The sequence below is a fragment of the Oncorhynchus kisutch genome, linkage group LG18 (genome assembly GCF_002021735.2).
Source record: "Oncorhynchus kisutch isolate 150728-3 linkage group LG18, Okis_V2, whole genome shotgun sequence".
Classification (NCBI taxonomy): domain Eukaryota; kingdom Metazoa; phylum Chordata; class Actinopteri; order Salmoniformes; family Salmonidae; genus Oncorhynchus; species Oncorhynchus kisutch.
Window position 1 is genome coordinate 69,682,195 of NC_034191.2, and position 24,461 is coordinate 69,706,655.

At 44.5% G+C, this 24,461-nt stretch overlaps 1 protein-coding gene across 4 annotated transcripts in view; it reads right to left on the reverse strand.

Moving 5' to 3' along the window:
* Positions 1–2,588: 2,588 nt before the first annotated feature.
* spata13 (spermatogenesis associated 13) overlaps positions 2,589–24,461 on the reverse strand; it is a 32,081-nt gene continuing 10,208 nt past the window's right edge. The window contains exons 2-14 of one of the 4 annotated variants that reach the window (XM_020508938.2): positions 21,335–22,978; positions 18,491–18,532; positions 16,179–16,622; positions 11,309–11,459; positions 10,865–10,992; positions 10,264–10,443; positions 9,096–9,293; positions 8,232–8,411; positions 7,731–7,963; positions 7,478–7,607; positions 6,155–6,533; positions 3,457–3,531; positions 2,589–3,351 (exon numbers count right to left, since the gene is read on the reverse strand). In XM_020508938.2, coding sequence (XP_020364527.2) covers positions 3,161–3,351; positions 3,457–3,531; positions 6,155–6,533; positions 7,478–7,607; positions 7,731–7,963; positions 8,232–8,411; positions 9,096–9,293; positions 10,264–10,443; positions 10,865–10,992; positions 11,309–11,459; positions 16,179–16,622; positions 18,491–18,532; positions 21,335–22,978 — 3,975 coding nt within the window. In that variant the 3' untranslated portion in view covers positions 2,589–3,160. Of the gene's footprint in view, positions 3,352–3,456; positions 3,532–6,154; positions 6,534–7,477; positions 7,608–7,730; positions 7,964–8,231; positions 8,412–9,095; positions 9,294–10,263; positions 10,444–10,864; positions 10,993–11,308; positions 11,460–16,178; positions 16,623–18,472; positions 18,533–21,334; positions 22,979–24,461 lie in introns of all 4 variants that reach the window. The other 3 variants (XM_031796660.1, XM_031796662.1, XM_031796663.1) reach the window with 3 other exon arrangements.

Below are 24,461 nucleotides of genomic sequence, written 5' to 3' on the forward strand. Positions count from 1 at the left end.
AAGTAGTACACTGGGCCTTTACTAGTCCTATATAGCGGTCTGTAGCGCGAGAAAAAAACATCTTACAAAAGTAGTACACTGGGCCTTTACTAGTCCTATATAGCGGTCTGTAGCGCGAGAAAAAAACATCTTACAAAAGTAGTACACTGGGCCTTTACTAGTCCTATATAGCGGTCTGTAGCGCGAGAAAAAAACATCTTACAAAAGTAGTACACTGGGCCTTTACTAGTCCTATATAGCGGTCTGTAGCGCGAGAAAAAAACATCTTACAAAAGTAGTACACTGGGCCTTTACTAGTCCTATATAGCGGTCTGTAGCGCGAGAAAAAAACATCTTACAAAAGTAGTACACTGGGCCTTCAGTCCTGTATTAGTGGACCGATTATAGCCTTCTGCAGCACAGCCCCAAAATGTTTTACAGCCCCGCAATATATCTCCGTTTATTCCATAAATCGTGCATGCATTGGATTGCAATGCTGGTGCGGTAAAATGATCCAGTTTAATTAATTACAGTGTAGGCTAATCCAAGTGTAGGCTATGACACAATGTAAATGGAGAAGAAAACCTGTTCATAATGAGCACGTGACGGTTGCAGTTTGCGGGGAACATGCAGCACACAGACACCCCTGTCTACAGACCTACTATAAATCTTACTTGCAGTGGTGTAGCGCAAAAAAATATGTATATGACGTCACCATTCTCTCAAAGTTTGTAAGGACAGATGTAGTCAAAAATCTGCATAAAATGCGTCTGCCTATGCCCACACATATTGCCTCAAGAATTTTTTACATTTTTAATACCCATTATCACTGGCAATTGTGAATGCTAAATATTCACGTTTTACCGGTGAAACTGCATCTCCATGCCAATTTTTTATTGATCTCAATCAGTTTCATGGGAATCAGCATTTCCATCTTCCCGAGTTACTGTTTCGTGAGACAATTAGAGCGGATGATGTTAACTATTAGCCTTTGCTAATAGGCTACTAGGCTCTGAGTTTTGGCGCATTCTATATTTTTTTAGACTATTCAGCTTCAGCTAACCATCTTAAAATCTCATTAGAAATGAGGTGTTTTTGGTGTAACAGTGGTGTTATTGGCCTGCTATGCTATTAGGTTCTGTTATATAAAATACGAATTAATCGTTGTGTGATCTTGCAAGACATTGACTCAGATTTGATCTACCTTTGCTAAACGAGCACCATTGTGAGAAGTGATAGTCTACTATTTATAATAATAATAATGTGATGAGTAGGAATATTAGGTAACATCTTAATGAGGGTTATTTTAAAAGATTGGCGCGCCCTTCGTTGTTTTAAACGGACAGCGCTAAACTTTGATTTGATTAGCTTGAATACATGGTTAAAATATTCCTATTACAGAATCAAAAAAAAAAAAAAGGGCGGAACTATCAATTCATATAATTTATTTGCATAGATTTAATAATTAAATCAATTGTCCAAGTAGTGAAGATAAATCATTACCACACATAATTGCAGGAAATTTGTTTGAAAATAGCCATAAAAGCAAGCTTTTGGTGTGATGTATTCATGCCACTCAATAAACTATAACCTAAATACATTACTACCTCCAACTTGGCCCAATCACATGTCCAATTTCCCACCCTGACATAGTCTTCCCTAACGGGTCCTGAGTCTCAACCAATAGTCAATATAGGCTAAAGATCCCAAGCAGGGCTACAACAAAGGCTCTTGGGCATTACTGTGGACACTGGTTTGGGTGTCCTCAGAAGAACGGTGTCGCTGTAACCAAGTGGTCACATAGTCAGTCACACACTGTACACGTTTTTATTTTAGTATATGCCTAAAACCTACGTTCTCTATTAAGGTACTTAAAGCTAATTTTATGGAGACGAAAAGTGCGTAATCATTCCAACTCATAGGCTTCTCGGGTGATATGACAACAAAATTACAGTTTTACTCGTCACTTGTTTTGGTTGTTAATAAAAAAATCGAATTATTCCCATTCACCAACAGCAGGTAATAATATTCCAATAATATGCTATACTTACACTGGCAGTGTCTCCGGCATTGCCATCTCTGTCATCTCCGCTCGTCAGCTCGCGCTCTGTCCCCATAACACCGGCAAAGGGACATTACTTCGCGCCTCTCATATCATCCGATTGTTCGCTTCTGAGTGAGATCGGTCATTTCTACTGTTCCACTCTAAGATGGAAAATATAAAGATGGAAAAAGCAGCACCCCTGTGTACTGGTTAAACCGTGCTGCTGTGGGGCGTCTCGCTATCTACCCTGAGCCGCCAGGTGAATGTAACCAGATCCGACCGCACAGGTGAGGAAGCAGCGACTAGCTGGGGATCCTTCAGGGTTTCCACTAGTTACCACAGCCACAAAGTAAACATTTGCTTTTTGGTCTTAATTTAATGTTAGGTATAAGAAATTGTAGAAATAGGCGGGTTTAAAACTTTGTGGCTGTGGTAACTAGTGACGACCCTCATTCATGTTGACAGAATTCTATGATATCATATGAATTATTACAGAAGATGTTAAATATCTTTGAGAGATACATTTCTCACAACCAACCAATACAATTATTGTGAAATACACTACTTGTATTTGGTACTTTTTGTAAAAGAGTTTATTTACAACAGTGTTAACAGGGTTACTGAATGTGCAAATGCATGTGTAGACTGTCCTCTGGGCATTCAGCTCTCAGAAGAGCCACTTGTGCCTTCACTAGCAGTCCAACTCCAACAGGGACCAGCCTCAGAGAAATGAACTAAAACCAAGGTAGCAGGTAAGTACTCAACTCCTAATTGAAAAGCTAAAATGTACTGCACATCATGGTCATAATTACATGAATACAGGTTTGTGTTGGGCGGTTGGGAACCTCAGACCTACAAAAAGCAGCATCTTTACCACACCAGCACATGGAGGGAGTCAGTCTGTATGCATATTAACACTTATGGGAAATCTCTCCCAATTTGCAGGCACAGATTTGAATAGACACAAATAGAAACCGAACAGCCATAATGCACACAAGACCACAACAAAATATACATACACTTTAAGAGGCACACAAACACATAGATAAAACACACAAAGTAGTACATGCACAGATACTATGCTGAAATATGTAGGTCCATAATTGTATGTTTTTCTGAGTCCTCAGGGCGAGATCCTCACTTCCTGAACAAGGCATGTCGGGTAAAGGTGTACCACAGGTGGGCGGGCTTTCGCTTGGGCTCGGCCAATGTGAACACCTGCTGCTGAGGCACACTGGTTGGCACAGTAACATGGCGCTGGTGAATTGGATGCAGGGGTTGGTGGTGGTGGTGGTGGTGGGGCGGGACAGAGCCAGAGTAGCCTATGGCTGAGAATAAAGAACATTTTAAAAACATTATTTGCAATAAGAGTATTTCACTAAATCCAACACCACAGCAATTGTAAGAACACAGAAGTATGATTGCTTGCTTACGCTTCATTTTCCCTCGTTTGGATCTTCTTGCATTGAAGATTGCTTGTTTTCTCTGCGTTTCACTGATCTTCATTCCTGTCATGAAATTACAAAAATACCAGTCAACCCAATGTCATTCAACATGGACTTACTTACAGGTTCTCCTCTTGTGAATGGTTTTAGATTTTATTTATTCGAAACCAAAGAAGAAAAGTGAAAGACAAAACAGTACAGAAAACAGTTTGCAGGGGAGGTTGAAAACAAGAGCCTCTACAATAACCACACACAAAAAAACAGAAAAAAATATATACACTACCGTTCAGACGTTTGGGGTCACTTAGAAATGTCCTTGTTTTTGAAAGAAAAGCACATTTTTTGTCCATTAAAATAACATAAAATTGATCAGAAATACAGTGCAGACATTGTTCATGTTGTAAATGACTATTGTAGCTGGAAACGGCAGATTTCTTATGGAATATGTACAGAGGCCCATTATCAGCAACCATCACTCCTGTGTTCCAATGGCATGTTGTGTTATCTAATCCAAGTTTATCATTTTAAAAAGGCTAATTGATAATTAGAAAACCCTTTCGCAATTATGTTGGTTTAAGCCAGTTTGCGCTGTTCTGTGAAGGGAGTAGTATACAGCGTTGTATGAGATCTTCAGAGTCTTGGCAATTTCTCTAGCCTTCATTTCTCAGAACAAGAAAAGTGACGAGTTTCAGAAAAAGTTATTTGTTTCTTGCCATTTTGAGCCTGTAATCTCCCAAATTCTGATGCTACAGATAAATCAATTAGTCTAAAGGCCAGTTTTATTGCTTCTTTAAGCAGAACAACAGTTTTCAGCTGTGCTAATGTAGCAGTGTGATGTTGTTCCCCTAGATTATGCACCAAGTTGCACACAAGGACCAATTCAAATAGGCCAGGTCAAGGGGGGATGTTAATAATTTGATAATAATAATTCTGTGTTTTTTTATTTAATTACAGCTGCATAGCTAATGTTATTCTTTGTGTACAAACACCTTTTCATATCAACATTGTACATAAACGTGATTGTAAAAGTTTTGTATATTTTGGTTTGGTCCATCGCGGGTTATCTGTATTTCCGTACCCCCTTATTGTTCTCTTTCGCCTGACCTTCGGCTAGCAAGGTGCCTGAGAGCTATGACTGCGCCAAGGGCTAACATAATGTGTGTTGTCTCTTCGTGCGTAGTGCAAATAAAAATAATTCAACTAGCAGACCTCCAGTTGTGGCAGCGTCGTAATTAAAAGTACACAACGCAGAACGAACCACGCTACACTAACATAATTGCAAAAGTGATGAACTTGGATTAGCTAACACAACGTGCCATTGGAACACAGAAGTGATGGTTGCTGATAATAGGCGTACAGAGGCCCATGTAGATATCCCATAAAATAATCTGCCGTTTCCAGCTACAACAGTCATTTACACCATTAGAAATGTCTACACTGTATTTCTGATCAATTTGATGTTATTTTAAATGGACCAAAAAAAGAGTGATTTTCTTTTAAAAACAAGGACATTTCTAAGTGTCCCCAAACTTTTGAACGGCAATATTTGTATTTGTGTTTAATCAGTTAAAGCATACTAATTATAGCTGAACATGATAGAGTCAGTATACAAAAAAAAACGTGCATGAATGTGTGTGTTTAAGAGTTAGGCTACATGAAGGAGACATGGGAAACACCTTTCCCATCAACCCCTCTTCTAGACGCCACCCCTTTCCTCTTCCCTCCTCAGTATCTCCTTCCCTTCCCTCCTCAGTATCTCCTTCCCTTCCCTCCTCAGTATCTCCTTCCCTTCCCTCCTCAGTATCTCCTTCCCTTCCCTCCTCAGTATCTCCTTCCCTTCCCTCCTCAGTATCTCCTTCCCTTCCCTCCTCAGTATCTCCTTCCCTTCCCTCCTCAGTATCTCCTTCCCTTCCCTCCTCAGTATCTCCTTCCCTTCCCTCCTCAGTATCTCCTTCCCTTCCCTCCTCAGTATCTCCTTCCCTTTCCTCAGTATCTCCTTCCCTTTCCTCAGTATCTCCTTCCCTTTCCTCAGTATCTCCTTCCCTTTCCTCAGTATCTCCTTCCCTTTCCTCAGTATCTCCTTCCCTTTCCTCAGTATCTCCTTCCCTTTCCTCAGTATCTCCTTCCCTTTCCTCAGTATCTCCTTCCCTTTCCTCAGTATCTCCTTCCCTTTCCTCAGTATCTCCTTCCCTTTCCTCAGTATCTCCTTCCCTTTCCTCAGTATCTCCTTCCCTTTCCTCAGTATCTCCTTCCCTTTCCTCAGTATCTCCTTCCCTTTCCTCAGTATCTCCTTCCCTTTCCTCAGTATCTCCTTCCCTTTCCTCAGTATCTCCTTCCCTTTCCTCAGTATCTCCTTCCCTTTCCTCAGTATCTCCTTCCCTTTCCTCAGTATCTCCTTCCCTTTCCTCAGTATCTCCTTCCCTTTCCTCAGTATCTCCTTCCCTTTCCTCTTCCCTCCTCAGTATCTCCTTCCCTTTCCACTTCCCTCATCAGTCTCTCCATCCTTTTCCACTTCCCTCAGTCTCTCCATCCCTTTCCACTTCCCTCAGTCTCTCCATCCTTTTCCACTTCCCTCAGTCTCTCCATCCCTTTCCACTTCCGTCAGTCTCTCCATCCTTTTCCCACTTCCCTCATCAGTCTCTCCTTCCCTTTCCCTCATCAGTCTCTCCTTCCCACTCCTTCTCACCCATCTCCTGGTCCTCCTGTACCCTCTGTCTCTCCCTGGCGAAGGCCTGCAGCCAGCGTTGTCTATCCTGGGGTTTCCTGCAGCAGAGGTAACACAGGGTCTCCAGGGTAGAGCTGTTCCGGAGCCGCAAGGCGTTCCTCAGCAAGATGCCCAGCTCGGGGTCCCTGCCATCGGGCATCTGCAGCACCGATGTGTTGTCCATGTCCAGGCGACCACGGTAGTGCAGCAGGTCGCGGCGCAGTACGTCCTTCTTACAGAACACCAGCTGGTGGTCGAACAGGAAGAAGCTGCGCTGCTGCGTCTTGTTGCCCTGTCGGACAATCCGGGTGAGTTCCCCAGAGTGGATCAGCTCCGAGCTGCACTCCAGAACATCCGCTCCCTGGGAGAGAGCACACACAGAGAGAGAGAGGGGGGTGAACCAGTATCTGGGCAGAGGAGGAGACAATGAATATGACTAGTCTCATCTCTAGCCCAGTTTGCTACCATTCATTTTCCCATTAGACAGCTATGCAAGCATTATGTCAAAATACATCAGTTACTCACAAAATATGTTTCGCTGAGCAACTATCGTCATTTACTGCCGTCACACCAGGTATGTACATCCCCCAAAAAAATCGACATAAAAATGTACATGCCAAATCGCCCTCTTCGGAAAGCTCTATTAACATGGTCTACTTAACCTACTTGGTCTCTATTAACATGGTCTACTTAACCTACTTGGTCTCTATTAACATGGTCTACTTAACCTACTTGGTCTCTATTAACATGGTCTACTTAACCTACTTGATCTCTATTAACATGGTCTACTTAATCTACTTGCATTAAATATGATTACAGGTTGATTGATGATTGGTTAGTGTACTGCTGCTGGATCAGCCGACATGTACGTGGTAGTAATGAGGGATTTTATTGGCAGTACCGAAGAGGTGATTTGAGACTAGTCATTCATCGTCTCCTCCTCTGCCCAGATACTGGTTCAGAGAGGGGGTTGCATTTGTCAGGTCATTGGTTGAGTCATTGTCTACATCTTATGGTTAGTGCTAGCTGGGATCCTTGGGAAGTCTCTACCCTAACCTTACCATACCCCTTAACTTTTTTACATTTCAACTTCAAATGGGGTAGGGATGCCCCAAGGACCCCGGATAGCATGGACCCATGATAAACGACACCTTATTTCCCAGACTGAGTACAGGAGACGAGCACAAGGTTGAAATGGGTTTTGATGCAAAGCCTTAACATAAACACTGTAGTAGCCATGTAATAGTATGGTGGTAACAGGTTCCTCCTACAGTAACAATGTAAACAGGTTGTGAGGAGCCTCACCTCCCAGCGTAGGATGGCCACCTGCCAGTGAGCTATGGCGTCAACACTCTCCAGCCTCCTTTTCCCCTCGTTGATCAGGCTCGCCACATTCTTCATCGCCTCGTACGCATCACTAACTCCACCATAGTCACTACAGAACACAACATCAACAACATTGGAGAGTGTGAAAAGGTTTGTGTGTGTATTCGTGTGAGTGAGTATATGTTGTGAAGTTCGTAAAGGAAAAAAGTGCCCAGTGTGTGTTGTGGCCTACCTGTGGTCTTTGGGGGTGTATTTGAGCAGCTCTCCCAACTGCAGGGGGTACTTGCAGATCTTCTGGACAGGCGTGAGCAGGAAGCCGGCGATGGAGATGTCAATCATCTGCTGCAGCAGCCGGCAGGCCTCAAAGAAGTGCTTGTACCTGCCCAGCTTCATGAGGCGCTGCAGCTCCCCACACGCTGCAGGGTGGGTGTTACAGTACTCAGAGTAGATGGAAAACCCCTCCCCCTGAGAGAGAGGATAAGAGGATGGGGGGGGTGAGTGAAGAGGGTGAGAGAGTGGGTAAGGAAGGAAAGAGTGTGGGGGGTGGAAAAGCCGGGAGGGAGAGAGGCAAAATAGTTCAATAGAGCCAAACGGGGATATGACGATGTTGAAATGTATAACTGTGTAATGTACTCACAGAGCAAAAAGATGATGGTATGGAAAAACACTGGATCCAATTCTGAAAAAAGTGTGTGAGTGTAAAGAAAGTGTGTACACAAAGGGTATAGCGTACCTGTAAGAGGAAACAGGCTCCTATCTCACTGAGGTGAGGCTGGTCTGTGTTGTACTTCCTCTCCAGGTCTTTGAGGAACTGTCTCTGGAACTTGTAGATGTCCTCGATGTTACTGAAGATGGTCTTCAGCTGCAGCTCAGTGAACATGCCCGGGTGTTTACCACACTGACGGATATAGCCCTGGGAAAAGCATTAGACATTTTGTCTGGGTCAAAATGAGGCTTAAGTGGTAGGGCACGGCCAATGGTGTGGTCTCGGATCAAACATTTTAGAGGCCCTCCTGTTGGGCGCAGTGACAAAATGTAGCGGTTTTAAAGCTAATGTGTACATTTATACACATTTTACATGAGACAGAAAATGTGCAGTTTTAAAGCAAATGTCCTGCAATTCTACACATTTCACCATAGCTTATGCTATCTGAGCAACACAAACAAGATCAAACGGGGGCCCCCCTGACTGTCACTTTAATTTTTGTGATTGTTAGTTCTCAAAGATGATCTTATCACAAAATACACTAGTATGTTATCTTTTCTACATACTTTATATCTGGTTTTAGTCTTTTAAGTTAACACTGGAAAAAATGTCTATCCTGAAAATAATTTTAATAAAAATAAATAACACTAATAAAAATGTATCTATTTGGATATAGGCCCCTGAAAAAACAGGTGGCCCACCCAAGACTTTTCTATGCAGAAAAAAACACACATAGATGTTGTGTTCAATGCTAAGGTTTGACCAGCAGGGGGAGCCAATGGGCAGAAAAGCTGGTGGGAATCCAGAGTTCTAGTTGTAATATCAGTGATGGTGGAAAGAGATGGGTTAGGGTCGGTTAATGTTGGTGGTTGTGGTCGAGCCTCCACCCACCTCACAGATGTCCCGGAGATGTTTGATGTAGATGCGTTCAGTATTCATGATCTCTTTGACCACGTTAGTCCTCATCTGCTCACGGTGCTCGGCGCTGTGTGTTTGAGTATCCCGGGTGTCAGTGTGTGGGTCCTCTTGGTCCAGAGCACAACTCTCTACACTTTCTGCTCCTGAGTCCTCCTCCTGGTTCACACGAACCTGTCAATCAAAACACACTCCCCCACGTTACCAGGGAAACCTGAGTCACACAGTCCACCTAGTTAACTAGCATCTATAAATGAAACTTAATCCAACCTACATCCCTATGGTAACATTGGAAACACCATGTATGGTTAACAAGCCCCTGTCCGTCAATAACAATCACCAATAAGGGAAATTACCAAGCGGTCACCCACCTATCAATTAACTGGCCTCGCCATGGTTACCATAGCTTGCCTTACTAAGACGTAACTGTCAATCAACACAAGTCACCAGGGAAACCACTGAAACCTCTGAACCCCTCAGCTCTTGAACACACACTACTAAGGGGCGTGGTTGGCACTAAGCCAGTTTCAGAGCCTTTGGCTGGGAGGGTCTACAGTAAACATCAATTACACAGGGAGGTCAATGTCCACTTAGACAAAACATGGACACTTCTTATATTTCAACAACCCAACCATCATGTCTTGTACAGACAGTTTTGTTTGTGGCCCTTTCTTTAGTTTTCTGCTTTATGGCCTGAGCTATATCTTGTTTTTGTGTAAAAATATAAATAAAAACATGAAGAAATGGTGAATAATTGACTGATTGAAATTGAAAATGTAAGAAAAATCAGGGTTAGTGCACCAGAAGGACTTGATGACACAAAATGTACTTCTCATGTACCGAATAAAATTCTAAAGTTCAATGTGTTTGCATCGCATTTCAACTCCGATAGTTTTGTCACAAAAACGGTTGAGTTAAATAGCAAATGTGCCTACTCTGGTCTTTGGAAATTTCTTGCATAATACATTTTACCGACACAAAATGATCCCACCATGTCGAACAAACAAATGATCTGTCGGCATTTATAAAATTGTACCAAAACTTCCTGATTCCATCACAGCTGTTGCGATTTTGTATATTTTTTTATAGGGTAGGACTTTACTCACATAAAAACTGGATGGAAAAGTGATTAGAGTAGTTTTACCCTGACGAAGCTAGAGGGGAACCAGGCCTCCCTGTCTGCCCCCATGCCCCACCACCAGTCCTTGTGAGGGGCCTCCAGCACCCGGATCACATCCCCCGCCTTGAACGCCAGCTCCTGCTCCTCCATCGTCACATGGTCCCACAGGGCCTCCGCATACACCGCTTGACCCTGGCTTATCCACTGACACACACACACACACACACACACAGAGATATATATATAAAAAACTATTACATACATCAGACTGTCTGATGGCTGAAGATTTTCCAGTTAAAGAAATGAGAAGTCACATTATTCCCCTGATGTTTCTCTGCACTCAGAGTTACAGAGTCAGAGATAGAGTTTCATGTAATGACAGACACGCACAGATAAATACAGATTACATGCACAGCACACTCATGTCCGACACACAGATTATGCTTGGACTTGGACACCACAGCCGTGTCCAAATTTGGACCAAAACAGATCACACACAATCACATAGAAATAGAAACATCAGAGACGACTTGGCAGAAACGGCATGTTGACTTGGAGAGACGTTACGTCTGTTGCCAGGTAACAGAACACACTCTGCAGGTCAACACCCAGGTGGGCAGCTCACCTGGCTGAGAGCAGACAGCTCCACCCCAGGCTGCAGGTACGTTGTGACGTCGCTGAGCTCATCGAAGCTCCCCTCCTCCTCACTCACACTGTCACCATCCACCGCTGCAGAACGTTCTGAGCCGGCGTCTGCTTTGGGGAGAATACAGTTACAAACATTATACATGCTCTCACACACACTGAAAGAGGGGAGACATACGTTTACATCACACTTTCAAAGAGCTTGTCTGTTTTGCTGTTAATTTACAGACACTAGACCCCCTCTGCCTCATTCTCACACCCTCACCACTCAACCCCACTCTGCCTCATTCTCACACACCCTCACCACTCAACCCCACTCTGCCTCATTCTCACACACCCTCATCACTCAACCCCACTCTGCCTCATTCTCACAGACAAGCTCTCTCCATCTTTATTCCTCTCTTTCACACATACACACACACACCCTCAACACTGAGGACTCTGTGTAGTTTGCGTCGTCCGAGGCGGTCCAGTCCGATGGGGGTGCTCTGGGAGAAGGTGGAGGGGCGGAACCTGGCCGACACCGCTTTGTAGGGGGGCACTTGGTGGGACGGGACAGGGGGCCGCGACAGGGGCTAGAGGGACATGGAGAGGACAGTGTTAGGGCCTTTGGGAACAAATCACAAACAGGGCATTATAATACATACTGGGCATTTCCTCTGGAATACAGATGGTGTAAATGATTTCACTGAGTTACAGTTCATAAGGAAATCAGTTAATTCATTAGGCCCGAATCTATGGATTTCACGACTGGAAATACAGATATGTACATTACCAGCCAAAAGTTCGGACACCCTACTCATACCAGGGTTTTTCTTAATTTTTTACATTGTAGAATGATAGTGAAGATGTCAAAACTATGAAATAACATATGGAATCATGTAAAAACCAAAAAAAAGTGTTAACTAAATCAAAATACATTTTATATTTGAGATTCTTCAAAGTAGCCATCCTTTGCCTTGATGACAGCTTTGCACACTCTTGGCATTCTCTCAACCAGCTTCATGAGTAAGTCACCTGGAATGTATTTCAATTAACATGTGTGACATGTTAAAAGTTAATTTGTGGAATTTCTTTCCTTCTTAATGAGCTAATCAATTGTGTTGTGACTAGGTAGGGGTGGTATACAGAAAACCCTATTTGGTAAAATACCAAGTCCATATTATGGTAGGAACGACAGTCCATTACTTTAAGACATGAAGGTCAGTCAACACGGAACATTTCAAGAACTTTAAAAGTTCCTTCAAGTGCAGTCGCAGAAACCATCAAGTGCTATGATGAAACTGGCTCTCATGAGGACAGCCACAGGAAAGGAATGCCCAGAGTTACCTCTGCTGCAGAGGATAAGTTCATTAGTAAACTGCACCTCAGATTATTTGGGCTGCAAATGCTTCAGAGTTTAAGTAACAGATACATCTCAACTGTTCAGAGGAGACTACGTGAATCAGGCCTTCATGGTCGAATTGCTGCAAAGAAACCACTACTAAAGGAAACCAATAGTAAGTAGAGACTTGCTTGGGCCAAGAAACACAAGCAATGGACAATAGACCGGTGGAAATCTGTCCTTTGGTCTGATGAGTCCGAATTAGATTTTTGGTTCCAACCGCCGTGTCTTTGTGAGACGTAGAGTAGGTGAACGGATTATCTCTGCATGTGTGGTTCCCACCGTGAAGCATGGAGGAGGTGGTGTGATTGTGCTTTGCTGGTGACACTGTCTGTGATTTATTTAGAATTCAAGGCACACAACCAGCATGGTTACCACAGCATTCTGCAGTGATACACATACAGTGCCTTGCGAAAGTATTTGGCCCCCTTGAACTTTGCGACCTTTTGCCATATTTCAGGCTTCAAACATAAAGATATAAAACTGTATTTCTTTGTGAAGAATCAACAACAAGTGGGACACAATCATGAAGTGGAATGACATTTATTGGATATTTCAAACTTTTTTAACAAATCAAACTGAAAAATTGGGCGTGCAAAATTATTCAGCCCCTTTACTTTCAGTGCAGCAAACTCTCTCCAGAAGTTCAGTGAGGATCTCTGAATTATCCAATGTTGACCTAAATGACTAATGATGATAAATACAATCCACCTGTGTGTAATCAAGTCTCCGTATAAATGCACCTGCACTGTGATAGTCTCAGAGGTCCGTTAAAAGCGCAGAGAGCATCATGAAGAACAAGGAACACACCAGGCAGGTCAGAGATACTGTTGTGAAGAAGTTTAAAGCCGGATTTGGATACAAAAAGATTTCCCAAGCTTTAAACATCCCAAGGAGCACTGTGCAAGCGATAATATTGAAATGGAAGGAGTATTTTTTTATTTTATTTTTTTATTTCACCTTTATTTAACCAGGTAGGCTAGTTGAGAACACCTTTATTTAACCAGGTAGGCTAGTTGAGAACACCTTTATTTAACCAGGTAGGCTAGTTGAGAACAAGTTCTCATTTACAACTGCGACCTGGCCAAGATAAAGCATAGCAGTGTGAGCATACAACAAAGAGTTACACATGGAGTAAACAATTAACAAGTCAATAACACAGTAGAAAACGAAGGGGGGGTCTATATACAATGTGTGCAAAAGGCATGAGGAGGTAGGCAAATAATTACAATTTTGCAGATTAACACTGGAGTGATAAAAGATCAGATGGTCATGTACAGGTAGAGATATTGGTGTGCAGAAGACCACTGCAAATCTACCAAGACCTGGCCATCCCTCTAAACTTTCAGCTCATACAAGGAGAAGACTGATCAGAGATGCAGCCAAGAGGCCCATGATCACTCTGGATGAACTGCAGAGATCTATAGCTGAGCTCAGTCGTATATTGCACAAATCTGGCCTTTATGGAAGAGTGGCAAGAAGAAAGCCATTTCTTAAAGATATCCATAAAAAGTGTCGTTTAAAGTTTGCCACAAGCCACCTGGGAGACACACCAAACATGTGGAAGAAGGTGCTCTGGTCAGATGAAACCAAAATTGAACTTTTTGGCAACAATGCAAAACGTTATGTTTGGCGTAAAAGCAACACAGCTCATCACCCTGAACACACCATCCCCAATGTCAAACATGGTGCTGGCAGCATCATGGTTTGGGCCTGCTTTTCTTCAGCAGGGACAGGGAAGATGGTTAAAATAGTTTGGAAGATGGATGGAGCCAAATACAGGACCATTCTGGAAGAAAACCTGATGGAGTCTGCAAAAGACCTGAGACTGGGACGGAGATTTGTCTTCCAACAAGACAATGATCCAAAACATAAAGCAAAATCTACAATGGAATGGTTCAAAAATAAACATAACCAGGTGTTAGAATGGCCAAGTCAAAGTCCAGACCTGAATCCAATCGAGAATCTGTGGAACTGAAAACTGCTGTTCACAAATGCTCTCCATCCAACCTCACTGAGCTCGAGCTGTTTTGCAAGGAGGAATGGGAAAAAATTTCAGTCTCTCGATGTGCAAAACTGATAGAGACATACCCCAAGCAACTTACAGCTGTAATCGCAGCAAAAGGTGGCGCTACAAAGTATTAACTTAGGGGGCTGAATAATTTTGCACGCCCAACTTTTCAGTTTTTGATTTGTTAAAAAAAGGTTGAAATATCCAATAAATGTCGTTCCACTTCATGATTGTGTCCCACTTGTTGATTCTTCACAAAAAAATACAGTTTTATATCTTTATGTTTGAAGCCTGAAATGTGGCAAAAGGTCGCAAAGTTCAAGGGGGCCGAATACTTTCTCAAGGCACTGTATGTGGGAACTCCTTCAAGACTGTTGGAAAAACATTCCTCATGAAGCTAGTTGAGAGAATGCCAATAGTGTGCAAAGCTATCAAAGGCAAAGAGTAGCTACTTTGAAGAATCTAAAATATATCTTGATTTGTTTAACACTTTTTTAGTTACTACATGATTTCATGTGTTATTTCATAGTTTTGATGTCTTCAATATTATTCTACAATGTATAAAATAGTAAAAATAAAGAAAACCCCCCTGAATGAGTAGGTGTGTTCAAACTTTTGACTGGTACTGTATATGTTGGTCACAGATACATTTAAAAAACCAGGCAGTATTTGGTGTGATCACCATTTGCCTCATGCAGCGCGCGCGACACATCGCATAGAGTTGATCAGACTGTTGATCGTGGCCTGTGGAATGCTGTCCCACTCCTCTTCCATGGCTGTGTGAAGTTGCTTGATATTGGAGGGAACTGGACCACTGTCATACATGTCGATCCAGAGAATCCCAAACATGTCTGGTGAGTATGCATGCATTGAAGAACTGGGACATGTTCAGCTTCAAGTAATTACTTACAGATTCTTGCGACATGGGGCCGTGCATCATCATGCTGAAACATGAGGTGATGGTGGCAGATGAATGGCACGACAACGGGCCTCAGAATCCCGTCACCGTATAGCTGTGCATTCAAAATGCCATCGGTAAAATGCTAAATGTGTTTGTTGTTTGTAACTTTTGCCTGCCCACACCATAACCTTACCGCCACCATGGGGGTCTCTGTTCACAACGTTGACATCAGCAAACCGCTCGCCCACATAACACCATATACGCATGCTGCCAGCCATTTGCCCGTGAAGAGAACACTTACCCAACGTGCCAGTGACAATCGAAGGTGAGCCTTTTTCCACTAAAGTCAGTTACGACGCAGAACTGCAGTCAAGTCAAGACCCTGCTGAAGACGACAAGCAGCCAGATGAGCTTCCCTGAGACGTTTCTGACAGTTTGTGCAGAAATTCTTCAGTTAAACAAACCCACAGTTTCATCAGCTGTCCAGGTGGCTGGTCTCAGACAATCCCGCAGGTGAATATGTGGATGTCCTGGGCTGGCGTGGTTACATGTGGTCTGCGGTTGTGAGGCCAGTTGGTCGCACTGCCAAATTCTCTAAAATGACGTTGGAGGTGGCTTATGGTAGAGAAATTAACATTCAATTCTGACAACAACTTAAGACATCTGTGGCATGGTGTTGTGACAAAACTGCACATGTTAGAGGGGCCTTTTATTGCCCCCAGCACAAGGTGCACCTGTGTAATGATCGTGCTGTTTAATCAGATTCTTGATATGCCACACCTGTCAGGTGGATGGGTTATCTTGGCAAAGGAGAACTGCTCACTAACAGGGATATAAAAAAATCTGCACAAAATGGGAGAAACAAGCTTTTGGTTCATATGGAAAATTTCTGGGATCTTTAATTTCAGCTCATGAAACATGGGACCAACACTTTACATGTTGCGTTTATATTTCTGTTCAGTATATATCTAGCCATTGTTTAGAGGTGAGGTTCTTACAGAAGGCAGACGGTCCTCTCTCTCCTCAGCTCCTCCAATAACAGACATTGGCTGTCTCCTCCGGCACGGGAGATCTCCATTCATATTGTAGTTCCCTGTGCTGTCACTGTCCTGCGAGCCTCCATTGCTTTTGCCGTCTTGATAGAGAGTTCCATTTGTAGTCCTCTCCTTAGGATGTAGCTCCGTCTCCTCCTCGGGGATGGCGTACTTCCTGGCTACCAGCTGAGCGTAGTCAGAGATTGGTCGAGGTCTCGATCGGCCCGCCCTTTGCCTGGGGATGAAGGACGTGGACGTTTCTGTGGAACCTATTTTCGTCGGTGACATGGGTGAAGTGGGAGACTCTGGGGGCCATGTTGGTGTGAGAGAAGGGGTACTGGTGGCTGAAGGAGGGGGCGTCTCTTCACCCCCTAATAGTGCCTCTCTGCCCTGTTCTTCTAACGTACACTGAAGGTGAGAGCAAAGATGAAAAGGTCAATGAGATGCCCCATAATGTTTGCTTCTAACAAACATCTGCAGGAAGGAAAGTCTGAATCAAAAACAGAGCATGCCATTTAGTTGACGTGTCATTAATGTGGAAAGTTACTAATATATATCTTAGGACTCTAATATATATTTGCACATTCTTTTCCCCATATCACATAACCTCAAGAAATAAAAAGGTCTTATCAAATTATATGTGTACACACAAGTAGGAGCGATAGCAGAGTACACATTTATTCCTATTTAGGTTACTGGTCATTTGAAAAATCGAGCAATGTTTAATCTGTAACTGACCAGAAAGCTTACTACTGTAATGTGTTCTGTTCTGTTTAAGGCTAGTTTGACATTAGTATTGTTTTTTTCCCCCCAAAGTGAGAGGGGTAATTTGAACTCATTTGAACTCAATCACTTTTTGACAGTACCCCTTTTAAATTTGAATGAAACCGAAATACATACAGTGCCTTCAGAAAGTATACATACCCCTCAACTTATTCTACAGCCTGAATTCAAAATGGATGAAATAGATTTTTCTATTTATACAACTCCAGTACGAACTTGGGAGAGATGAAGGTCGAGAGCCATGCGTCCTCCGAAACACAACCCAACCAACCTGCATTGCTTCTTAACACAGCGTGCATCCAACTCGGAAGCCAGCGCGATGAGACGAGGATATCCCTACCGGCCAAACCATCCCTAACCCGGACCACGCTAGGCCAATTGTGCGTCGACCCATGGCCTTCCCGGTCGCGGCCGGCTGCAACAGAGCATGGACTCGAACCAGTCTCTCTAGTGGCACAGCTAGCACTGCGATGCAGTGCCTTAGACCACTGCGCCACCCAGGAGGCCCCAGACAACCATTTAAATCTAGCCATAGATTTTTCAAGCAGGTTTAAGTCAAAACTGTAACTCAGGAACATTCAATCTTCTTGGTAAGCAACTCCAAAGTATATTTGGCCTTCTGTTTTAGGTTATTGTCCTGCTGAAAGGTGAATTCATCTTCCAGTGGCTGGTGGAAAGCAGACTGAACCAGATTTTCCTCTAGGATTTTGCCTATGCTTAGTTCAATTCCGTTTCATACTGAAAAACACTCAGTTCTTAAAGATTACAAGCATACCCATAACATGATGCAGCCACCACCATGCTTGAAAAAATGGAACAGTACTCAGTAATGTGTTGTATTGGATTTGCCCCAAACCTAACTTTGTATGTATTCAGGACAAAAAGTGAATTACTTTGCCAATTTTTGGCAATATTACTTTAGTGCCAGGATGCATGTTGTGGAATAGTTTTATTCTGTTAGGATTCCTTCTTTTCACTGTCAATTAGGTTAGTGTTGTGGAGTAACTACAATGTTGATACATCCTCAGTTCTCTCCTATAACAGCCATTAAACTCCGTAACCGTTTTAATGTCACCATTGGCCTCTCCGGCAAATAAGTTAGGAAGAAAGACCATCTTCATAGTGACTGGGTGTATTGATACACCATCCAAAGTATAATTGATAACTTCTCCATGCTCAAAGGGATATTCAATGTCTGCTTTAAATTATTTATTTTTTACCCATCTACAAATAGGTGATGATCTTTGCGAGGCATTGGAAAACCTCCATGGTCTTTGTGGTTGAATCTATGTTTGAAATTCCCTGCCCGGCTAAGGGACCTTACAGATAATTGTATGTTTGGGGTAGAGAGAAGAGGGAGCAATTCAAAAATAATTTTAAAACACATTGCACAGAGTGAGTCCATGCAATTTATGTAACTTTGTTTAAATCAAAAGGGATGGTGTCAAATAGTGATTGAATTCAATTGTATTTACCCAGAGATGTCCTCTTACCTGCTGGTCCTCCTGATCTTGGTCTGGTCTGGTCCATACGCACTGGAAATGTACACAGTGGATCAGCATCAAGGTCAAATGACAACCCACTGGCAGGCCTCTGTCCCGAGGCCTGGGTCTCCCTCTCCTTTAGTCCTCTACTGTACGTTCCCCTGCATCTCGCTCTTCAACCAAAGTAAATGTGCTCCTTTCCCTCATATTATCAGCTAAAACCTGCCATCATGGTCCTCGATCAAATAAACCAGTCTTCTGATCGACCTCTAGTCCTCTAACAACCCTAGTGTATTATTCCTGGTTGTGTCTATAGCGTTTTCCTACAACTCCCTCAGTAAACTCTCCCAGGCTCAGTGTGACTAGTGGCCTTTGTCCCCGTGGCCTGCCTGCTGTTGAGGGCAGAGAGGGGCTGGCTGGGGGGGGTAAGGGAGGGGACAGCAGTGCATTTACTGATAACCACACAGCCAACCAGCCACACACAGCACACTGGAACGGGAACACTGCTTGCTTACGCAATCACACCACCACCAATCATAAACAAATCCTAATAATGAACTGTGCCTGTTGTACTCCTTCAGAGTGGCTGGGCTCCACACCTGGCCTCTACAGTCACACAATCAAAGTGGGGACAAATACACTGCCAACGCAGAGACACAGAGTAGAGTGACAGTAGATACGACACAAGGCTGGAGCCAATCAGCTGGGCTGTAGAGCTTGATTGACAATTGACTTGACCAATTTTTTATTTATTTTTTATTTGACCTTTATTTAACTAGGCAAGTCAGTTAAGAACAGATTCTTATTTTCAATGACTGCCTAGGAACAGTGGGTTAACTGCCTGTTCAGGGGCAGAACGACAGATTTGTACCTTGTCAGCTCTGGGATATGAACTTGCAACCTTTCGGTTACTACTAACCTTTCGGTTACTAGTCCAATGCTCTAACCACTAGGCTACCCTACCCTTGAGTGATGTTAAGACTGTCGCATGCTTCCTAGTCAAACCAGTTCACGTAAACATGAACATTTGGTATAGTTTTGTTGTTCGGCAGGTTCTTTTTCCTGGCTGTTCGTGCACACACATAGAGGCAAGTCGAAGCTCGGGGGCCGAAGTCTACGCCCCTTCATCAGTGACTGGTCAACAGTACTACTCTTAAGCCCTATTCAGACAGGATGAGTTTTACTGGGGGTGGTCGGGTAATGTAATTATGTACACAAGCAGAACACACCACGTGTCATTTTAGCCCCATCTGAATCTGCCATGTCAGTAATCGTTACAAGGCAGGAGAGTAACAATTTCAACCAGAACAACATACTGATAATACTAGTCGGTGTGTTTTGAGAGAATTGTCTGAGTTTGACAGGTGTTGCTTGCAGTTTCAGCAAGAAAACAATAACTTCAACAAAGTGCTGCGCATAAGCTATATATGAATGGCCTGACTGTTTTCACTTTCACAGTGAATACTTTAGTTTATCTGTTTTGTGTATGAATTGAATATTGCCAAATGTCAAAAATATGATGCCTATTTAATGGAACCCTTGCTGTTAATAGATCACAAAGCAGCAGCATACAACTGACCTAAATGTTGGGAAATGACAACTTTTTCATCCAATAGCTTTAAAATACATCTCAAGTTCACTGTTCAGCTCCCACCTGAAGGCTGGGGGGCATTCAGGACATACTGTTCAGCTCCCACCTGAAGGCTGAGGGGCATTCAGGACATACTGTTCAGCTCCCACCTGAAGGCTGGGGGGCATTCAGGACATACTGTTCAGCTCCCACCTGAAGGCTGGGGGGCATTCAGGACATACTGTTCAGCTCCCACCTGAAGGCTGGGGGGCATTCAGGACATACTGTTCAGCTCCCACCTGAAGGCTGGGGGGCATTCAGGACATACTGTTCAGCTCCCACCTGAAGGCTGGGGGGCATTCAGGACATACTGTTCAGCTCCCACCTGAAGGCTGGGGGGCATTCAGGACATACTGTTCAGCTCCCACCTGAAGGCTGGGGGGCATTCAGGACATACTGTTCAGCTCCCACCTGAAGGCTGGGGGGCATTCAGGACATACTGTTCAGCTCCCACCTGAAGGCTGGGGGGCATTCAGGACATACTGTTCAGCTCCCACCTGAAGGCTGGGGGGCGTTCAGGACATACTGTTCAGCTCCCACCTGAAGGCTGGGGGGCGTTCAGGACGTATTGCGGGTTGCCAACATATCCTAATGACTATGATCACACTTCCTCAATTCAAATATTATGGTGACACTATACCAAAGATGGTTTGGTACGGTTTAGAAACTTGGGAAACAAGTTTGCGTTATCAGTAGGGCTAGGCGGGATACCGGATTTGACTATATACCGGTATTGATGCCGAGACCGGTTTGGGTTTATACTTTACCTTCTCTAACGGTATTTGAATGTTTAATTTGTTAAATATGATATGCCGTGTGGCACGTCCATGTTTATTTTTTACACCGTAATACCTCTCTTCTCTCTCTCCATGCAGTGTTCCTCACAGACCTAGCCCCGCCCTCTGTCACTCAAGCTTCACATTTTTGTTGCTTGACCACAAGCCATTTGCTTTCAGTCTGCACGGTCAATGCAGCACATGCAACAATGTTGACGACAACGACAGTGTTTCCACTTTACTTCTTAATATAAATCCACAAGCTTTCTATGATCAAATCACTGTTTCCTTTGAGCCCGCTGATCAACAACAATATGTAGAGGATGTGGTCACTACCAGCACATCACTTTCACCTGATAACACCTTTCAGATCAGTAGGCAAGCCATTCCAAAGCACTACAGGACAGAGCCAGTGTAGCACTTTGGACTATCAAAGTATTCTCTTACCTGCTTTGGTTCAGTCTTTCCCTCTGCGTTGACGTCTGGCTGGTGTTTTCTGTGACTCCCACAGGGCTCCCGCTGGGGGTGTGGAGTGGAATCACACCGTGCTCTCCACCCATCTCCCTGTCTCTCCTGAGGCCTGTCCCCCTCACACAGGCTGCTCCTCTGAGCACGAGCACTCAGGGAAAATGAGGTTGTAGTGAAAGGCTGGTTAATGCTGGGAAAAGCGAAGACATGGTCTGGTCCCTCCTGGGGCTCTATGGGGAACAGGGCTGGGTGGTACTCAGACTGGGGCTGGGGGTGGATGGTAGGCGTGTGTTCCAGTCGTACTGAAGTACTATTCCTCTCCGCTGCAGCTCTCGTTCTGGCGGGCGAGGGCCGGCGTTGGCGGTCGCTGGCGGGCAGGCAGGGCGTGCGGCGTGAGTAGTCGTCATGGAGACGACTGAGGGGTGACAAGGGGGTCACGGGGGAGCCCGGGGAGGTGACAGGAGGCGGGTTAGGTCTGCGTCTCACGGTCAGGTCAGTTATACTGCCCACTAGCTTCAACATGTGGCCCTTGGCCCCCACTGGACTCCTAAAGCAAACAGGACTCTGGCTGCGGTCCCTAAGGTCACCGGATGAGGCACTGGCTGTTCTCTGGATGCTGGGGTCCCCATTGGCACCCGGGGAGTCTGTCTGAGGAGAGGGACAGGGGACTTTGTTTCTGAAAGGGCCCTTGAAGAGGTGTAGGTTGTCTGCACTCTTGCTCAGTCTGCTTAGCGCATTCACATTTTCATTCACACTCTCCTCCAAATGGAGGTTCACCTCTGACACTGAACCGGAGCCTGAACCTGGCCTCTGATTGGTTGAAACCCCCAGTCCTGGATCATCCCCTTGTTTCCCCTCTCCAGCGTCCAGCAGTGAGATGCGCCCTGCCCCGTATGCTCTCCGGATACTCCTGGAGAACCATGTGTTTCTCTGTAGTCCATCTTCCTCATCTACTACCTCCTCCTCATCTTCATTGTCAGAACCATAAGGGCTCAACCCAGCCATCTGTTGGCCAATAGACACCCCATTGGAGACGCTATAGCTCTTTCCACATCTAAGTCTTGGGCTCTGATTGGTTGTGACCATTACATTATCTCCACTCTGGATGGCTGCTGAGGTGTACTCGTCATGCTGATTGGCTGTCCCTCGTTTCTGGATACCCTGGAGCACTGAGGAGCGTAGCTTCTTAAAGGAGCCCATGACGGTCAGCCCTGACAGGCCTGGCCAAACCTGTGGGACCCCGGCACTGGATGGAGGGCCCTGGAAGGAGAGGGGCCTGGTAGAGCCCTGACTGTCCCCAGGAACAGTGCACTTCTTCTGGGTAGAGAAGAGCCTCATGATCCTGGAGGGGTGGCCTATCACAGGGCTGGACCAGGTGGCTGTGTTGAACCCGTTCAGTCTACTCTCTTCACTGTTAAAGTCACAGGTCATGGGCTGTACCTGAGCATCACACCCAGACAGCAGAGAAGGGGGCACTGCCACCGAAACATGAGCTTTCAAGGGGTAAAGGTCGCTGAGGGGTCGGGGTCGGGCTGGAGGTCGAAGGTCAGGGTCAGATGTGGAGCCACGGCGGTAGGAGAGAGAGTCCTCGCTGGTGGACGGGGTTCCATCGCTCTGCCATGCCTAAAGAAATAGACATGTTATATCATTGTTTTATCACTCTTACTATGTACAGTGTCCTTGAAGACACTTCGATTTCAATGTTTTATTATCCATTATTACAATGCTAAACACAGTGAAAATAAGAGCAGGTTAGCCCCCTAGTACCAGTAACCTTTAACTAGCATTAACACTAGGCCTTTTATATTAACATTTAGCAGATCTAAAACAAGTCTTATTCAGAGCCACTTACAGGGGCAATTAGGGTTAAGAGTGCCTTGCTCAAGGACACAGACAGAATCCCCCCCCCCAAACCTAGTCAGCTTGGGGATTCAAACCAACGACCTTTCGGTTACTGGCCCAGTGCTCTTAACCGCTAGCCTACCTGCCGTCTACTTACACACAGACCTCAATGTGGAACAAGACAGCAGGTGTACACCGTCAACTCTAAAGACCTTTCAATAAGTATTTTACACCAGAGGCACACAAAAACACACTGCGAATTCAGAATGTCATTCAGAGAAACAGAGAAAATACACATTATTCAAGTAATAGGATGTAAAGAAGGACTAATTATCTGTTCCGACAAATGAAGAACGAGTGCCACTGTCAGTATAATGTTTAGCCAATAATACTATGCATTTATGAGTGTGCGAACGGGCATGTTGCTGTGAAGAGTGAATTGAATCTCTTACAGTAACCTAAACCTTAGTGTGTATGTGAGTGCAAGAAAAAGAGGGCATGAGATTCCTCTGCTTTGTCTCTACAGCATGTGTTTCTCAGCTTTGAGTGAGAGAGGATGAGAGAAAGATATCGCATGTCTCTCACTGTGGAATTCCATGTGAATCTCCTTGGCAATGTATATTTTCTATGGGCAAGGAGCAGTCGGCCCCAGTGCAGGGATGAGTGCGTGTGTGCGAGCGCAGAGGTTAATGCAGGCCAGTCTTCGATGAAAGGCTTTGTGAGCATGACTAAGCAATGAGAATCACTAATCCATTGTGATTAATGCCACAAATTGCCCATTTTCTCCAGATTTGGCCGATGGAGAGTGGGAAAGCTGGTGTGACCCCTGCCTGTGCTTCCATCCTGGGATCTGTGCAGTTTAACTCTCTCTACATCTGTTTGCCTCACTCTACCTACCTCCCTCCCCGTCCACATCTCTCCCCCCTACTCGCGTCTCACTCTCTCGCCAATTGACTCCTCTCCCTCCCTCCTCCCTCTCTCCACTCCTTTCTCTCTCCACTTCACTCCTCTCCCTCCCCCCTACACGTCTCTCCCCCCCTACACGTGTCTCACTCGCTCTCTCCACTTGACTCCTCTCCCTCCCTCCTCCCCTTGCAAGTTCAAACCCCCGAGCTGACATGGTACAAATCTGTCGTTCTGCACCTGAACAGGTAGTTAACCCACTGTTCCTAGGCCATCATTGAAAATAAGAATTTGTTCTTAACTGACTTGCGTAGTCATAAAAACTTCACTCCATTTATCCTCTCTCCACACGCCCCTTCTC